The sequence below is a fragment of the Canis lupus genome, chromosome 35, assembly GCF_003254725.2.
Source record: "Canis lupus dingo isolate Sandy chromosome 35, ASM325472v2, whole genome shotgun sequence".
NCBI lineage: Eukaryota > Metazoa > Chordata > Mammalia > Carnivora > Canidae > Canis > Canis lupus.
The window spans coordinates 2221129-2240315 of record NC_064277.1 but is presented as its reverse complement, the minus strand read 5'-3'; the positions used below and the strand labels follow the sequence as shown (position 1 = coordinate 2240315).

At 44.7% G+C, this 19187-nt stretch overlaps 1 protein-coding gene across 1 annotated transcript in view; it reads left to right on the top strand.

Moving 5' to 3' along the window:
• The window catches only part of GMDS (GDP-mannose 4,6-dehydratase), a 575388-nt gene that overhangs the window by 483985 nt on the left and 72216 nt on the right, over positions 1-19187 (top strand). Inside the window, exon 9 of the mRNA XM_025446227.3 lies at positions 7191-7287. Within this exon, the coding sequence (XP_025302012.1) occupies positions 7191-7287 (97 nt within the window). The remainder of the gene's footprint in view (positions 1-7190; positions 7288-19187) is intronic.

Genomic DNA, 19187 nt, shown 5'->3' with positions numbered 1-19187 from the left:
CGCAGTTTCTGGGATCAGACGCTCTACAGTTTGCCTGCTTCTTCCCCGGTGGCTCCTCCTTGGTCTTTGCAGACTTGATCCACCTGCCCCATGAATGTTCTCCTCTGTTGGTGGGTTGGGAGCTGGGGTGTTGAGCCATCAGGCCCCATGGCATCAGCTCCTGCACAGTGGGAGGAGGAGGAGCTGTGGAGGAAGCACTGGGTCTTCAGGGGAGGAGGCAGGGGCGCCGAACCCTGGGGCAGAGCTCTGTGGGCCCTGTGGAGGGAGCTGCTGGGGACGGTCGTGGTCAGAGACAGCAGTTTGTGTCATGTTTTCCTTCCTTGTCGTTTCTTTCTTCCAGTTACACCAGCACACGATTTAAATTTTAATCATTGGAATTGTCACAAACCCCAGCGGTCTCCTGCCGTCCACCCCTTTTCTGCATTTCCACAGCTCTTGCTGTGGTTGGGCCATTCTTTGGGCACTTTCCATCTGGAAATGTATGCTTTTCTGCTCTGGTAAATTATCTTGATTTACCCCAAGAAAGATTACTGTCCTCTCTGTCTTTCTGTTCTCTTTCTGCAGAAGTATATTCTTTCTGCTATAGAATTCTATAGCACCCCGTTATGCTCTTTTAACTGATCACTTTGGCGTTTCCCTCCGTGTTGCTAAGTAGCATGTTTTTATTGCTGGTTCTTGATTTTTATCCCCTTCTAGGCATTACTGTTGGCCTCCTCTTATTTAAAATGATGGTTTTGTTTGCTGTTCCTCCCATTGCCCCATCCCTTCATTCTCTGAATATTCTATTGTTATGTTGTAATTTGTGGCTAGCTTAACATTATCATTATTAAACATTAACATTATTCAGTGTTACATTATCATGGCTGATCTATGGTATTCTTTCCAGTAAACTACAATTATTTTTTTCTTTGTACAATTGTCATTTGCTTGCCATAGAGCTAATAATTCTTATTTGTGTTCCTTTGCTTTATTTTCTGTATTTTTTCCACTTTGCTTTATTTTCTGTATTTTTTCCCCCAGACCTTGTCCCAGCTGTCTAAATCGCCTTTGAAGGGGTTCAGGTCCATGGGTTGTTCTATCAGTCACGTCTTCCTCTAGCAGGGCCTCTAGAACCTTCCAACCTCATCCCATCTAGTCTGATGGAGGGTTAGCACTCTGCGACCTGCCTTCATGCTCATCTGGGAGAGTTCTCTCAGACACTCTCTTGAGTTGGGTCCTCTATTTCCTGGCATCTTTTTTAGAGACTCTTTCCTTGATGGAGCAAAATCTTAATTAGTTTCCTAAGAATAGTGCATGAAAGGCAAATATTTTTGACGAGGTGTATCTGAAAATACCTTTATTCTGTCCTCAGAATTAAGGCAGCTGATCTATATTTGTTGGTTTTGAAGGCATTGCTCTATTGCCTTTTAATTTGCAGTGTTACTACGGGAGGCTGAGGGCCACTCTCACTCCCTGTCCCTCTGTGTTCTCTCTCAAAGTCTCTCAGTCTTTCTGTCTTGAGCATCTGAAATTTCATGTGATGTGGGTCCCATCCATTATTTGGGGCACTCTCTTGGGCCCTTTCAGTCTGGAAATGCATGTTCTTCTGCTCTGATCAGTTTTCTTGATTTAACTTAATTATCTGCTCTGCTCTGCTTCATTTTTTTCTGGAAATCCTATTATACTGACCTCTTGAGGCCATCTTCTGATTTTCTTATCTTCCTTCTAGTTTTTCATGTCTCTCTCTCTCTCTCTCTCTCTCTTTTTCTCTCTCTACTTTCTGGGAAATTTCCTCAATTTGTCTCCAAAATCATCTTTCTCTTGAATTTTTAACTTTTCAATTTCTAAAATCTCTTTTTCCCCCTCAGATTGTCCTTTGTTATATAGTATCTTGTTTTTGTTTCTTTAGCATATTTTCTTCTCTCTGGAGGTATTAATGGTGGAATATGTGAGTTTTTGTCTTTTTTGTTTTGTTTTTTTAATTACCTTTCCTGTTTCTATGTCCCCCAAGTTGCTGTTTTTCAATTCATCTGTTATGATTTCTCTTTCAAAAATGTAGTTTTCCCCACACATCTATCTGGTAGTCCTTGTTTTTCTGCTCATGTTTAAAAGTGAGGGCCTACACATTCACGACTGTTGTTCAACATAGTACTAGAAGTCCTATAGCCTCAGCAATCAGACAACAAAAAGAAATAAAAGGCATACAAATCAGCAAAGAAGAAGTCATATTTTCACTCTTTGCAGATGACGTGATACTCTGTGTAGAAAGCACAGAAACTCCACCCAAAAATTGCTAGAACTGATACAGGAATTTAACAAAGTTGCAGGACATAAAATCAACGCACAAAGTCAATTGCATTTCTATACATTAACAATGAAACAGAAGAAAGAGAAATCAAGGAGTTGATGCCATTTACAACTGCACCAAAAACCATAAGACACCTAGAAATAAACCTAACCAACGAAGTGAAGGATTTGTACTCTGAAAACTATAGAACACTTATGAAAAAAAGATACAAAGAAATGGAAAAACGATTCCATGCTCATGAATTAGAAGAACAAATATTGTTAAAGTGTCTACGCTACCCAAAACAATCTACACATCCAGGGCAAGCCCCATCAAAATACCATCAGCATTTTTCACAAAGCTGGAGCAAATAATTCTAAAATTTTTATGGAACCAAAAAAGATCCCAAGTAGCCAAAACAATGTTGAAAAAGAAAACCAAAGCTGGGGACATCACGATTCTGGATTTCAAGGTGTATTACAAAGCTGTAATCATCAAGATAGTGTGGTACTGACACAAAAACAGACACACAGATCAATGCAACAGAACAGACAACCCAGAAACGGGCCCTCAACTCTATGGTCAACTCATCTTCAACAAAGCAGGAAAGAATATCCAATAGAAGAAGAAAAAAAAAGTCTCTTCAACAAACAGTGTGGAAAAAATTGGAAAGCCTCATGCAGAAAAATAAAACTGGATCCTTTCTTACACCAGACACAAAAATAAACTCAAAACGGATGAAAGACCTAAAAACCTAATTGGGAGTTTCTAAGAACATGGTTAGAGCTGGTTGACTGTGTCGCTGTCGGGAGACCTGACAGGACCGGTTAGCTGGAGAATGTCTGATGCCCAGGGAAGAGCCTAGCCTCCTGCCCGGAAGGAGAGGTGCCTGGCTGCCAGCGTGCTGCTGGAGAGTCTCAGCACGCAGCACACATACTTCACCGAATTCTTCCTCCTTTTCGCCCTGGTGACCCCACCCTTCACCAGCCCAGTGACCTTCAGTCCTGGGACCTTGTTCTCCAGGGAGGGTGAGCCAGTTGCCAAGTGATGTGGAATCTGGGAGGGGACTGGGCACACACTGCTTCTCAGGGAGAGTTGTAATCCGCCCTCACTTCCTGACATCTGAGGGCTTCTGCAAGTGTAAATTGGGTTCATTCTCAGCTTCCCCAGTGCTGGCTTAGGAGTCTGTTTTCTAGGGCTTCTGCTAAGTCCTTTAACACTCATCCATCTGGCTTTCTAGCTTCCAGAATTTGGTTTCTCCTGTCTCTTTCTTGTTCTTTTAGCCCTTTTGAGTTTATTCCTCAGAATAAACTGAGGAAGGAGCAAAAGTGTGCAAACTACCACCTTTATCCAGAACCTAATCATTCTTCTGGGACTACTTTATGTCACTTTCTAAACTTTAGCCTCTGGCAACCTCCTATTTCCATATCTGTCCTAATAAGATAGTATTTTTTTAAAATGATTCCTGAGAGCTTTTGTGATATCAGGTTGCTAGAAGGAGTGTATCGTCCCCTCCCTTACTCCAACTCTGTCTCCTAAACTTGACTTAATACAGTTGACTTTGTTTTATTGTTCATTAAAGGAATTCCTAGTTGAGTAGATTTTAATAGCACTTCATCTTGCCTTATTGTGCTTGATTCCATTATTCTTGAATGCTTTCTGTTGCAATGTAATGCTTATTGGGAGTCGGGACAATGTATTATAAAATTTTGAATCATACGGGGTCTCTGCTCAGAGACCTGCTGATCTAAGTTGGTGGGTAGCAATTCTATGAATTAGAATAGAATCCTCTATTCCCTGCCAAGTCACCTTCCTGTCTTAACATCCCAGCTCTGCTTTGAGTCATAACATTGCTTGTTAGGACAAGTTAGCTGTTACCTTTTACTTGTTAATACAAGTGTTTCGTGTATTGCTGTAACTGGATGTGTTTTGGGCCTTGGCCGAAACTTTGCCTTATGGCCCTCATGCAGACCTAGTGCAAATTGCAAAGTGGTTTTTGCCAACTCACTTCTGCTTTGAGCCATTTCCTGGTTACAGCTGATCATTCAATGCAACCATATTAATTGTGGGGGCAGGGTCATGGCCCTGGAGATGGCTGGGACCATAGATAGCATTTGCAAGGTGGCAGCCCGACAGACAGTATTCAGACAGGGGCCAAGGAGGCCTGTGTGCCCGAAGCTTATACCTATAGGTATCCAAGTGGCATCAAACTCCAATCTATCAATCTATGTTGCAGATTCCTTCCATCAATCTTTTCCCATCTCAACTACTGTTAAAGTCCCAGATGTTAGCATTTGGCTGCGGAGCAGTCAAAGAGAATCAGTAGTAAACAGGAAAATTCAGGCTGGTCCAGCAATGCAACCTGTTGGATGTTTTTACAGTTTTAAAGGGTAGTTAAAAAAGAAAAAGATGATGATGAAGAAGAGGAAAAGGAGGGGGAAGAAAACAAGGGGGAGAATAAAAGGAAGAATCTGTAACAGAGACCGTATGTGATCTGTAAAGCCTGAATTATTTACTTCCTGGTTCTTCACAGGAACAGCCTGTCAGCCCCTGCTCTGGAGACACCCTGGCTCCGCCTCACTCCTCTCCTGCCCTCCACGTCCCCTCCCCAGGCAGGGAAAGCTCTCGGGGTCTTCCCCAGGCCTTTAGCAACTTAAATGTGTGTGTATTCATGTGTGCTTAAAAAAAATCAATTAAAAATAGATTTGAATCTCCTGTTCTCAAGTGGGTGGCGTGTGCAGATTTGTCAATAGGAAGGCCGGTGTTCCCGTGGGTAGACCCCTGGTGGATCACATACCTAGCCACCAGACTGGACGACGGCAGAACTATGAGCAGTAGTTTTGTGAACCCTTTTGGTTTCGTGGGAGATACTGTCAAGAATACACATGCTGAGCTGGTTTCCCTTGGTGGGTATACAATGTGAACAAAAATAAAACATGCTTGTGAGGTCCAAATAGCCTTTCTGAAAGCCACTTGAACCATGGGATTAAATAGGTAATTAAAAAAAAAAAAACACGATGATTTTACCAGTTATTTTCCCTTACAGTAGATATTTGCCAAGATCTGGTCTTTTCCTTAAGAGATGTACAGGGTTGGGGCACCTAGGTGGCTCAGTCGGTTGAGCATCTGACTCTTGGTTGCAGCTCAGGTCATGATCTCAGGGTCATGGGATTGAGGCCCCCCCCACCCCCGCACACTCCACGCCCAGCAGGAAGGAGTCTGCTTGAGATCCCCTCTCTCCCTCTGCCCCTCCCCCTGCTCCCCCTGCTCTCGTGCGCAGGTGCTCTCTTACTCTCTTTTTCTCTTGAAATAAATAAATCTTTTTTAAAAAAGAGATGTACAAGATTTATCAGCACTTTAGGTTTTCTCATTTTATAGTATTTTTGGTCTGCATGCTCTAAAGGCATCCACATACCATTTCCATGTGAATTTTCCAAAAACATAGCTCTGATCCTGCCATATTAGTCTAATCAATAGTAAGAAATTAAATCAAATAAATCAATTACCAAACACCCCTTTTTGAGGCAACTAATTAATATAAAAGTCAGAGAAAAATGCCAATTGTACAGTTTTACATTGTTCAACATAAACTATAATTCTCTGTGTGTTATGGGACATTCTTTGTATTTGCCTTGAGTCCGTCAGCAGATTCAATGTGCTTATAAACTAATTTTTTCCAACGATAAAATATTATCCCTCTGCTAGAAAAAGGTAAACTGAGGATAGAACATTCAGATGGCCATTCAGGAATAAATCTCGTAAGGGCATTTTATGTCTCTAATACACAACCTGTGTCCAAAATATAACCATGATCAGCAGTTAATGTTTATCTGCAATGGCATGTGTGAATGTCATAGTCAAGTAACTAATTTAATGTTCTCTTCTTTCCTTTGATCCCCACTGTGACTCTGTCCAGGGAGCACACAAAATTGTCCTGTTGTCATATGATTTATCCCCAACTGATAGAGCGAACTAGTTCCCGAAGATAAGCATTGAAGTCAAACATTATTTTGCACTTTCTTTTCTTTCTTGGATGATAAGTTTCATTTGTAAAAATAATTCTAATTTTATAGTATCATCTGTTGTTTGGATATTAGATCATAGAAATCCAGAGGTTAACACTAAACCAGTACTTTCATTTCTTTAAAAATGAGAACATAAAGTGCAATCCCAGCAAGCAGGTCTTGAAGCTTATGAGCGTATCCTGCACAACCCACCCTATGGACTCTAGGGGGCTACTGTTTCCAATTGTAGATGTTTAAGGATGGAAAAACCTAAGTGCAAAGAACATTGTACCTAAATCAGAGATGCTGACATACCCTCTCTTAGCAGGCAGTAAACCAATTGTGTACCTTTTGGAGTTTAAATCATCTGAGATTTATTAATGAGGCCTACTGCTGAGTAGAACAAAGGAGCTTATATATAAGATAAAGATGAGACAAATGGTTAATTTAGGGTGTGAAACTTATTCCCAAGTGGAATGCATTGAAGTTACAATAAATACCCCTAAAATATCACCACAAATTAAAAAAATAAAGAACGAAGGGGGAGACAGAAGACATTAATTATTTCATAGTAATTGATGTTATCAAGAATAGTCTAAAGAGGTACAAGATCTTTGAAATCCCTGAAGGCTGCCCAATTCCTCATTCTGGCTAATCTGTTCATGTCTAAAGTCTCACTTCTGGACCCATGACGATTTTCTTAAAAAGAAAGGAAAAAGCCCTGCCCTCCTGAAACAGATCTGGAAAGGCTTTGAAAGTCATGCTTGCCCTGATAACCTGGTTACACATCAGCTTGTGTTCCTGTGGTTAATGAGCTTATACACTCCTGCAGGGAGAAGGCTGAGCCATCCTGAGGGACTCCAGGACGGCAAATGCTCCCAAGCAATTAGAGGCTGATTAAGTGTTTATCTCCCTTACAGGTGGGAAGGGAAGAATGAAAATGAGGTGGGCAGATGTAAGGAGACCGGCAAAATTCACGTGACTGTGGATCTCAAGTACTATCGACCAACTGAAGTGGTAAGGACCCCCCTGGCCACGCAGGGCATGGCCATGTGTGGGCTGGCTAGCTGGGAAGGTATTCTCACCGCGGATCTCAAAGCTCTCCACGGGGTTCTCTGACATCCTTCGGTGAGCAGGTCCCAAACCAGAATACAGTGCCTTGAATTTGAGATGTTATTCTCACCACAAAACCCATTGCTTTATGAAGGAAGACAAATATTGACTAATGAGTAGATGAATACAAAAGTTCTCTGTGTGAAGTAATGACGTACAGATTGTTAGAGCATGACATCCTCCTTCCCTGAGCCAAGGAAGTAGTGGATTTGAGAAATGGAGACTTCTGTCAAAGGCAAGTCTCCTCACATTATTAGTGCTGATAGCTGATCCCTGATACCTGCAGGATGCGTGGCTCCCCGGGCCCTCCAGGCCCTGCAGGCCCTCGGGATCGGAAGGGCTGCTTGCCTGCCCAGACACACATGCACTCACACGTGTGCACACACGCACATGCACCTACACGCGCCTAAGCCGTAAGCGAGCCCCCTGGACATTTGTTAGGATTTAGGTCACGTGCTGCGCTGCCTACGAATCCTTTTCTGGTCAATATACTACCAGCACCGTTGTGTCTACGCTGTAGGCTCTACATAATTATGCTGTAACACCTATTATAGTTTATTGTTTTCATTTGTTGACATGACCTTCTCTTTTTACCAAACTGTGCATTCTTTGAGGATAAGGACATTTCTTTTCATATAGTAAGTAAGTGCTTCATAAACACTGACTGACGAGCAGATGAATGTAGAAATTTTCTGTATTGAGAAATGACCTATGGATTGTTAGAACATAACACCCTCTTTTCCTAAATTTATAAAACTTTCTAGCTTGATGTTGTCCCTTTAACCTGGGCTATCTTCACACTACGGTGACGAAACCCAACATGTTAAATATAATCTAAAGATGATAGAAAGCAGGACCTTCAGAAAGAAACGTTCAGATGTCATTTAATGGAACGTACGTGAGCCGTGAGAATAGAACCTGTTTTGTCTGTGCTTTGAACCAAATTCCTATCCGTCGCACAGTCTCTCAGAGATTAGCAAAACCCCAACGAAGAGAGGCTGCAAGTGACTATGTCATCAGTAACCACCCTTTGAAATGTATTGTTTTAAACAAAAGAAAAAACTTCATTTCATGGACTCTTACACAGAGGAGGAAATAAAAAGGAAAGGAAATAAGCAGTGCTCAAAGACGAGGGCTGTAGAGTCAGTGCATTGTCCTGGCACAGGGTGCGGCTGGGTCTTTGACACACAGTGAACAATGGTTCCCTGTGCTAATGGCAAGTGGGTGTGCCAAGGAGAGGATGTGCTCCGTCTCTGGGGGAGGAAGATACCAGCACACTCCTGCTGACACAGCAAGGAATGCCTGTCCGAGGAGCCCCCTAGCCTCTCCGCATTTGCTTCCTGCCCCCAAAGAGGTGCCGCAAGGGTGTCATTTTTCTGGAACGTGGCACACATCACATAAATGGACAAATCTCTTTCTGTCCTCGCTAACGAAAATGGTCACCCCCAAGTGGAAAATTTACTGGGCCAACAGAAACCTCAATCCCTGTAACAATTTAAACATGGTTCTTTTTCTCTCCGACACCAAAATAGTTTCAAAAGCTAGGAAGTCATTAAGAATGGCTTGTCTGTCATTCTTACTTAGGCAAGGTGTGGGATTGATAAGGACACAGAACAAAAGAATTTGCTGAACAGGAAAAGGACCCTTGGACTAACAAGCCGGTCCCTGGAGTCCATATCAACCCCTCTTTCCTGCCCCACGCTGCATCCCTCCTCTCGTTTCTTTTGTTCATTCCCATGTTGTCATCATACCTGTTCTGCGATTCTGTTTACACTAATGCCGTTTGAACGTGAGAGTGGCTTCTTGCTCCAGATGCTTGCGTTATTTCTGCACTGATGGAGCTCTCACCCCAGATTCCCTGTCGAGGTGGGATTTCCAACTGCATTTCATCTCTCTAAGCCTTGAGGCTGCATTAATTTTGTTCACCCCACTTCAACTCAGTATTCTGTTGGACAAGCTTGTCTTGTATAGTGAGACTAAACTTTTAACCTCATTCCTCAGGACAGCGAGTTTTCCCCAAACTTGGACCCGCCTGACAGACTTATGTTGAATTGCCTTAGGGGCGATAGTCTTCTCCCCGTTGAAAGGTGACCAGGACTGGAGACTGACTTGTAAATGAGCTTTCACTTAGGTGTGGGCCCCAATAGCCGACACATCTAGAGTCTTTCAGCAGGAGTCCCGAGAAGCGCCAGCTTCTCCGAGGCCTGTCAGCACTCGGTGTACGCTGGACATGAATTCTCCTGTGTCTTAATTGGATCCTTCCCATTTCAGTGTCGTAAGTCTGTCTTGCAAGTGGCAGAGGCTTTTTCCTTTCTTCCTTGAATTCTTTTAAAAGTTTCATCTCCTGATCAGCTTTAATCATGTACCATCCAAGAGCCACGAGGCACTTCAAAGCCAAAAGCTTAGAGCGTGAAATGGTTCCAGAATGACTGATGGGAGGAAAAAAAAAAATCAAGAACATTTGGAGGGAAAAAAAAGTAATAAGAACATATCAGGTCTCAGGGTATCAATATCCCAATACAGTTAAAGGAAAATAGAACTCTCCGTTGCTGTTTTTTTTTAATAAGATTCAGGTTAGTTTTTTAAAAGGCTCTTTACCCAACATAGGGCAGCACTAACCCGAAAGAGGCCACCAAGATGCCGTAGAGAACAAATTTGCACAGGTCCAGTAATTTTTATCTTCATGGATTTAGCCACCACAAAACCTTAAATCTTTCTCCTGTTACCAACATGGAAAGTCTTGGAAGGTTTTGTTCTGAGCTAAGTACTCGAGCTCCAATTAGAGCTGAATGGAGTCACATTCTTCTGGTTCTTTACCTATAAATCTCTGTGTCTCCTTTGGAGAGTTTTGCCTCTGTGAAGATCTTGATCCTAGAAATTAGTCTTTCAGTCTCCCATTGCTCCCCGAATTCCAGTATCTGGTGATGGTGACGTTAACACTTGAGTTCTGTGCCTCTTCAAACTCCTGCGTGTAATTGCGTGTAATTTCCTCTGCGTGCAGCCACTTATACACAGACCCGTCGCGACTGCGTTCATTCACGGAGAACAAGTAGTGTGGTGCTTAAGTGTGGGCCCCAGGGCCAGACTGCCTGAGTTCATGAGGTGTCAGTGAGTAGCTGCGTGACCTTAGGCAAGTTACTCAACTTCTCACTGCTTCTGTTTCCTTGTCTTTAAAAATGGGACTAATAGTGGAGCACAAAGCTCATAGAAGCGTTGAAAAATTAACAGTCAGTTATACAGGATGCTTATTAAAATAGTGTCTGGCGTACAGTAAAATACCCATTTTTGATGCTGTTATTGCTATTTATTTATTCATTCACTCACCAAAATATTTAGCACACACTGTGCTAAGCCCTGGGAATACAGCATGAGCACAACAGACACCCTCCCCACCCTCGTGGAGGTTGTACAGGTAGAAAGAAGTATGGATCAGTTACTTCAATCTAGTAACTTTAGAAAAGTAGAGTGACACATGGTGCATTGTACAGGTTACCCGGTAAAAAGTAGGTAACAAAGTATAAGAAAGGCTTCAGACAAACACTCATAAGTACTTTGATATTTTTATTCTTGCTTTATCTTGATTTTCATCCTTTCTGATTCTGTTACTGAAGATTTCAGTAGCTATTCAGTGGTATGGAAATATGCAAATATGAGAAAAATTATATTGATTTATTGCTTAATTTAAAATAACTATGAAGATGTCTTTGTTTTGTTTGAAAATCTTTCACTTGGAAAATTCACAAAGGTTAGATTAATGAGAAATTCATCCTAATGTGCCAAATTTTTAACCACACCAAAAGGTCAATCCACTTAAGGGGGTGAAAAAAAAAAAAAAAAGCTAAGCTAAGCTTTTTTTTTTTTTTTTTTTAAGTGAAACTAATAAAAATCATTTTTTTCTGCAGAGCATTTTTAGGAAAGGGCACAGGGGACACATTCACAGACCAAACTTCGAATCACATATCTTCCATGAAAAATATCTTGACTTAAATACTACTAGATGATGTGAATTAAAATTTTTCCTTGCTACGTCATTTGCCGTAGCATTCATTTTGCTTACCATTGTATTTCCACTGTCCTCGATTGTGATTGGTTTTTGTTTATACTTTATGTGTATCCCCATCCTTTATAGATATTAGAGAAATCATGAGTTAAAATCCAGATTTGAGAAAGCAATAACTTCAAAGAAGTCCAACAAGCTAGTTAAAACAACACCTTCCTTCAGTAAAAACATGTGGCCTGTTTCTAATCAAATTACCATATGCTTGTCGAGTTGTCCCCTCTGCAAACTTTTCCTAATATTTTTCTGTAAGTGATGTTAAGTTAAATGGCCCATAATTGCTTGCTCTATCTCATAGCCCTGTTTAGAATAATGCTATGTAACACTTTCCAGACCTCAGGAATCTGATCTGTCATCAGAGGATGTGTATAAATACCAGTTAGAGCTTCCCTCATTTCCATCTGTGGGCACTGGGGGTCTTGAAACTGTCCCCTTTCTCTCCCATCGCTGTTCTCACCACCTTCTCACACTTCCCCTCCCAGGGCAGGAAATTAGATCCTCCCAACTCCAACCCTTCATCTTCTCCAGTGCTGTTAGAGCCAGTTGATCTTGCCCTGTCCTGATCCTCTGACCTCCAGAGCTCTAATCCTACCCCTCCACTCCTCCTTTTCTTTGTTCCTTGTTTTGACTGGTGGGAGCCAGGATAAGAAGATGCAGAGCGAGCAAATTAAGGGTGAGTCCCTTTCTTTCTGCATTCCTGGACCTGTAAGAGGAGAGGCTGTTCCCTAAGATCCCTTCCAATTTTCATATCCTCGCATTCTCTGCTGTTACCGCGATCACAATGGAGTGGGATGCTAGCACTAATGTCCCATTATAATGCTTCCTCTGAACTTCTTACTACTTGTATTTTATAAATAGTTTATATCTCTAAATCACTGTTTATATATTTTAAGCCTCCCTCTTAGGCTCCTCATACTAATCTTTATATCCTTCCTTAATCACATTGGCCTTTCCTGCCCTTTTCCTTCCTTGGACTTAACCAGAGGAGCTTTAAGTTTCAGTCTCTTCAGTTGATTCTCAAATATTCCACTGTATGTTTTCCATACTTCATAGGATCCCATGCGGAGCCCCCGGGGGCGTATAGCATTCCTCTTGAAGCCTGTGTTCTTTCCTTGGTTGCTATCCCCTCAAGAGCATTTCATATCTAATGAAACAGTAATTGTGTACTTACTATAATGCTCCCAACATCCTACTGTTCCTTGAAAGTTCTCAGGATTAGATCCTGATTAGAACAATATAATTAAAGATTCATAAAATCTATGTGAATATACTTAACTATATACTTTCCCTTATTTAAAAATATTTTTTGTGTTTGTCCTAAAAACTCTCTTGTATCCATTTATAGATGGCTGTATTCTCTGCACCAATAAGGAATTCCTATAAAAATCTGTATTTTGTTTCCAGAAAAGCTGTCCAGCTAATGACTACCCCCATTTATAATTACATTCTTGATCTCTTGACATCTACAAAAGAAATTCCAAAACCTCAGAAATCTGTCTTAGCTTCTGCAGTTCCTTTCCTTAGGAAGAACAACCAGTACTTGTGTCCTGCTTCTACCTCAGCTAGCTCTGATGCAGCTCACTCCAAGTGTAGGATTACTGATGGGAGGCCCATCCATCACTGATGCAGTCACCTGTTCCCTCTTCGTTTTCGTCTAGCCACTGAGATCCATATTCTGGAATTTTAGAAATCCCCATTTGCTGTTTGTTTTTTAAACAAATTGACAATATTTTTCCTGTTCTGTCAAGCCACATTTATTTTCTAAAATAACTATAATTCAGAAATCTTTATTTATGGAGATTTCATATATAACACTATCTGTGCTTTTCATTTCTCCAACCTATTCTGCTTTATCCTCCCCGTAAGGTTAATTATTCCTCACCAAGTTTGATTCCCGCCCCTCCCCCTAGTACTTTGTTCACTGATGGACACCAAATATTCCAGGTCTACCGAAATTCAGTCTTTGTATGTCTACTTCGGGCCCCTGTCTTTATCTTACCCTGGAGGCTTCCTGTTGCCTCACTCCTCAGGCCCTTGGCTCATGGCCGACTCGCTTCTTCACTCACTGGTCACACCTGTTAGCAAAGTTGAGAACTCATTTGACCGCTTTTGTCAGAAACCCCCAGGTTGACATCCACTGCTGATGGTCTAACTCAGGGGCTCTCATCTGCCTCCTGGACAGTCATACTTCATGTGCTTGGCCTGATGGTAAATACCTAGCCCCATTCCACTGTGGTCAGTACAGGCACTGTCCTTACTAGCAAAATCCAGCTTGTACATTTTGTAATACTGTGATGAATTTGCTAGTTCCCTGGGTAAGCCAGATGTGCACCGCTTCATGAAAAACCAGTGTAAGAATCTCTAAACTTATCCTATCTCTAGAACTAGATAGGTTTGTAGGTACTAAATGATTCTCTAACTTTAGGATTTATTACTGGAATCCTTTAAAAGGAGGGCACTCACTGGATACAGCTAAAATACAACTCTTAAAAAAAATAAAATACAACCCTGATTTACCTTTGTTGCTCCAAAATACATCAGTATATATAAAACAAAATATCCTTGTAGGGACTGAGGTCTTAGCAACTCAATTCAAAAAGAATGTTTATTGAATTTCTCCTGTGGAGGTGAGTCCTTTAGCACTGTGAGAAATGTGAAGATGGATGAGGTAAGGTTCTCGTCCAATGGTAACTCTCAGACAAATGAGGGGGAGCAGCTGGGAGGCTATTGGGACAGTCAAGGGCAGGTATAACAAGGAGCTAACTGAACCAGGGCAGCGGAGGCGAGAAAAACGGCGACAGATGCCAGGACATTGCAGTGATGGTGACCACAGGATTAGGTATGGGTTGGGCAGTGACATGTGGACAGCAGACAGGAACCGAAGGTGGCTCCTGGCGGAGGGGCTGAGCAGTGAAGACAGGTGGGAAAGAACGATGCCAGAACCCACATCAGAGGCGCGGCAAGAGGGCTCGGTGTGCAGGGAGAGGTGTTGGGGAGTTCCGTGACCCTGGGATACCCCTGGGGCAATCTCAAGCAGGAGTTGGAGCTGGAGGCCTGGCGTAAAGGGAGGAGGTCAGGTGTAGGGTCAGCCCCGCAAAGGTAAGAGTTAAGCCACCGAGATGAGCTCCCCAAAAGAGAGGATGGCAGGTGGCAGGAGAGAAGAGCCTCAACAGGGAGCTAGTCACAAAGCCAGGCAAGTTGGAATTCTGGGAGATAAGCTCCAGAAACATTACTTTGAAAAAGTGGGTTAAGAGTTCACAAATCAGGCATTTGTATCCCAGAGCCCCGGAGCCAGACTAAAGTGTCTGCGACCCTGGATAAGGATCCCGGCCCTCAAGGCTCCCTAAGGACATAAAGGGCTAATACCAAAGAGTTTACATGAGCTGGCAGGTGATGACTCCATCCCCATCCGGGCACAACTGAATTTCAGATGTAAGCAGAGACCTGATTTCAGATTGATAATGTCCTGGAAGTCGGGTTGTGAAGCATTTCAGGATCCTTAAAGATGAAAGAGCTTATAGAAGTATCAGGTATTTGTGCTGCGTATTAGGAGTTTTATTGCTGTCATCATCATTAATTACGATTATCCTCCGCTGCCGTGAAGTCCTTAGTTGTCAAGAGACATCTGAAAGGACACTCTGAGCTCTTCGACTTCCGAGATTCTCTTTAATTTACTTATTTTGTTTTGTATCTATAATTTCATGCAGAAAAGGTTATTTGCTACCTGCCAGCTCTGTACTTCTCGATTCAATGGCAGGAATGAGGATCACGGTGAAAGGGAGTTGAGTTAGTGACTCTGTCCTCTGACCCGGCCTGAATTGTATATTCCTAGCAGCTGTACCAGGCCCTGAGATCCGGAACAGGCCAGGGAGCAGCCACAGGTGAGGACACTAGGCCGTCGCTCATGTTCACATGCACCTGCCTGCACACCTTCACTCCTCCCTCAGAAATCCCCCTGCCTCCCAGAACCAGCTGGATGTCACTAGAAGCTGTGTTGGCTTCCTATTGCTGCTGTAACGAGTTATCACAAACGTCGCGGGCTTAAAACTACACGTATTTATCATCTTACAGTCGTCGATAGCGGGAGTCTAGACTGAGTTTCATGGAGTTACCATCCAGGTGTCGGCGGGGCTGTGTCCCCCCTGGAGGCCCACCGCTTCCCGGGCTGCGGGCCACCCTATCCGAGGACGATACTTAATCACCGCGAGGAGGAGGAGGACACGGCGGCTCCAGCCAATTGTCCGCTTAAAGTTCCATGATGTACACGCCCGAAAACCCACTGACATGCACTTGGGCGGTAAACAAGAATGCACCATCCTGACATCTGAGGGGACACGAGGCAAAGGAACGAGAAAAGAAAGCGAGCTCTAGACTCGGGTTTTGGAAAGACCTGTGGCTTGAGAGAGAGGGAGCCCTCGGTCCCAGGGTGGCCCGGGCGTCCCCGGAACGGACGTGGGGCCCGCGGGACAGGCACGGAGCTGGCCGCGCGGGGAGACCCTGTCCAGCAGCCACAGGGGGCACGGGGCTCGGCACCACCCGCCTTCCTCCCCACTTCCCTCGGCCCCCCACGGGCCTCCAGCCTGGCTTTCTCCTTCCCGGATTTTTCTTCCTGTACATCACCTTCTCTTTTCTTGCTATCATGAGGCTTTTTTTTTTTTTTTCAAGATTTTACTTATTTATTTGAGAGAGAGAGAGAGCGGGCCTGGGAGAGCAGGGGCAGAGGGAGAAGCAGGCTCCTGCCGCACGGGGCTCAGCCCCAGGACCCGGGATCGTGACCTGAGCCCGAGGCAGCGTTCGGCCCACTGCGCCACCCGGAGCCCCTGGCGCCAGCCCTGAAACCAGTCACGCGGCGCCCTTACACGCACAGCCACCGTCCTTCCTGGGGCCACCACCTGCTGGTGGGTTCACACCGTCTGACGCCGCCTTAGCTTCTGGAAGAGTGCGCCTCGCGTGTTCTATGAAGTCAAACGAGGTTGAGACTAAGTCTTAAGCAGTTCGCCGCCGGATTATTACTGATTCTAAGGCGACGTCAGGACCCAAGAGGAGCTGACTGACCCCGTACGCGTGGGTCCCTAGCAACATCCCAAGATCGGTCCCAGTCCGCGGGGGTTTCCCCACACATCCCTCCAGGGCACGGAGCTACATTTCTGTGTTTTATGTGGAATTTGTTGAGGATGAAATTAGTTCTGTGTGGAAGCGGTGTCAGACCACATTTAGATTCAAGTTGTTGCCATTATTTTTGGAAAAAGAGGTCAGCAGAGACAGCGCCTGAGCGATCGATCACCGGAAGTCACTCGTGGAAACGTCGGGAGTGTGTCGAGGACTCGCTGAGCCGGGGCGCCGAAGAGACACGGCCGGTGCCTGACTTGCGTTTGCCTTGGACGCTCGGACAGCCGGTCGCCTGCGGACATTGTGGCCTGGCAGAGGGAGCGCAGTGGGACTCGACCAGGTCCTCCTGGCTCCGGCGTCCATGCACAGCGTCGCCCCAACCCCGCTCACTCCCGAGCCCGGCGTCCTGCACCGTAAGCTGGCGACCTCGCCCTGCCCGTTTCCGTCCACCGGCCGCAGCGGTGCAGCTGCCACGTCTCCAGGGGCGCGTGTCCTCTCGGGCCGTGGGGCAGCACCTAGGGCCCGGTGGCCGTGGGGCTGCGGTGGCTCTGCTGCAGACACAGGTGCTCAAGCCGCCATATAAGCTACTTCAGTTCCAGCTAACAAAGAAGGATGAAGATACCTTTTCCTCTTTCTCTTTCTTTTTGTGATGCTACTGCGAACTCTGTTGGGTTCACTTGCAGCTTTCGTCCGACCGTCGACCCTAAAATGAGAGTCGTCTTCCGTTCGCATCCCCGTGTCTCCGGCTGTGCCCTCCATGCGGCTCTCCTCTCCTCTCCTCTCCTCTCCTCTCCTCTCCTCTCCTCTCTCCTCTCCTCTCCTCTCCTCCCCGTCTCTCCCCAGACCCTTCTTCCTTCCGCGGCCCGTGTGGGCCTCCTGGGAGGAGCGGGACCTGGGGGGGCACAGCGCAGTGACCAGTCCCCTCACCGGGCCATCAGCCACAAACCCGGGGCGTGTCTCCACCTCCTCTCCTCACTTAGACTCTTCAGTGTTTTCTTCTGGTTTAATTTTTTTTTTAAGTGCAGACTAAAATTTAAATATATGACTACGTAAGAGAGATAATAGTCACTTAGAACAACTTTTTTTAAATGTCTGAAATACGCATTGGACTTGCAGGCATTTTCCCAGTAAGGCTTGCAGTGTCCTCTTTGTGCAGGCATTTTGGTGAAAAATACAGTCAAATGCACTTGAATAAGCTTCAGACCTACTTTTTAAAGTATAGTCTTCGGGGCACCTGAGCGGCTCAGTTGGTTAAGTGTCCGACTCTTGATCTCAGCTCAGGTCGTGATCCTAGGGTTGTGAGACCGAGCCGCATGTCGGGCTCTGCGCTGGGCGTGCAGCCTGCTTAGGATTCTCTCTCTTTCTCTCTCTTTGCCCCTCCGCCCAACCCCCTAAAAAAAATATGATTTCTTCTTTCAAACTTCTATTTAAATTCTAGTAAGAGCACCCAGTGCCCATCATGACAAGTGGCCCCTTGTGCCCACCTCCCTCCATCAGCCCTCAGTTCATTCTCTATTATTCAGAGTCTCTTATGGTTTGTTTCCTTCTCTCTTTCACCCCCTTCCCATAGTTCACCTGTTTTTATTTCTTCAATTCCACCTATGAGTGAAATCATATGGTATTTATCTTCTTCTGACTGAATCATTTTGCTTAGCATAGGACGCTAGCTCCATCTATATCACTGCAGATGGCAAGATTTCATTTTCTGATGGCCCTGTAATATTCCTTCGCGCGCGCACACACACACACACACACACACAGGATAGTTTTCTTAATATTGTGTTGTGTTTCCCGACTAAAGACAGGTGGGCTGGCGAGTACGGCTCTCCTGCTGACACTGTTAACTTATGCTGAGGTTGTAAAGGAAAAATTCCCTGATGGATCCGCAGATCTGACAAATAGGAAAAAGAAAAGAGGGAGAATATGGATCAAGACAGTTGCCAGTGTTTTTGAGGGCGTTGTCTCGTGTGCTGCCAAACTGAGATGGAAGACAAGCCACTTTCATGGTTTGGCGTATCTGTAAATGTAGCGTGCGGGTGGGGGAGGGGAAGCCCGTGGCGCTAAAGCCCGGGTCTCTGTGGGTGATATGGAATACTTTCTTCATGAATCAGCGCCTCCCACTGGCCCTAAAGGTGGGCCAGCTGTTGGTACCAATGCATCGTGTCCTTTTCCAGCTGGCGAGGGAGGGCAGTGGGAGGCGTGTAGCCAAAGGGAGGGGACACTGAACCAACAGCGCCCACGCATCTGATCCTAGCGTGGGGGTGGGGGGTGCCCAGGAGCAGCAAGGACCTGCACCCAGTCATCATCACGTGGTGCCGAGCAACCAGCCACGCATCCAGACAGAACACAGAATGATAAAATGCTAGAGTCCATTAGTAAAACCAGGACATCTCTGTCCCACAAGGTTAGTGGTGGGCAAGGGAATGGTCTTAATCATGGTTTTCTTTAGCGTATTTATGAAAAGGCTGGCGCTTAACCTCCCGTCATTTGGGTTCGTCCGGCGAAATATAAAACACAATCCAGTTGCTTGACCATTTACGGCACCCACTATGGGCGTATGTCTTCTTATTTATCAGTCCCACGTTTGTGACTCGGTTCTACGTAGTCCTGTGTTCACCGTGTCGTCGCTTTGGCATAA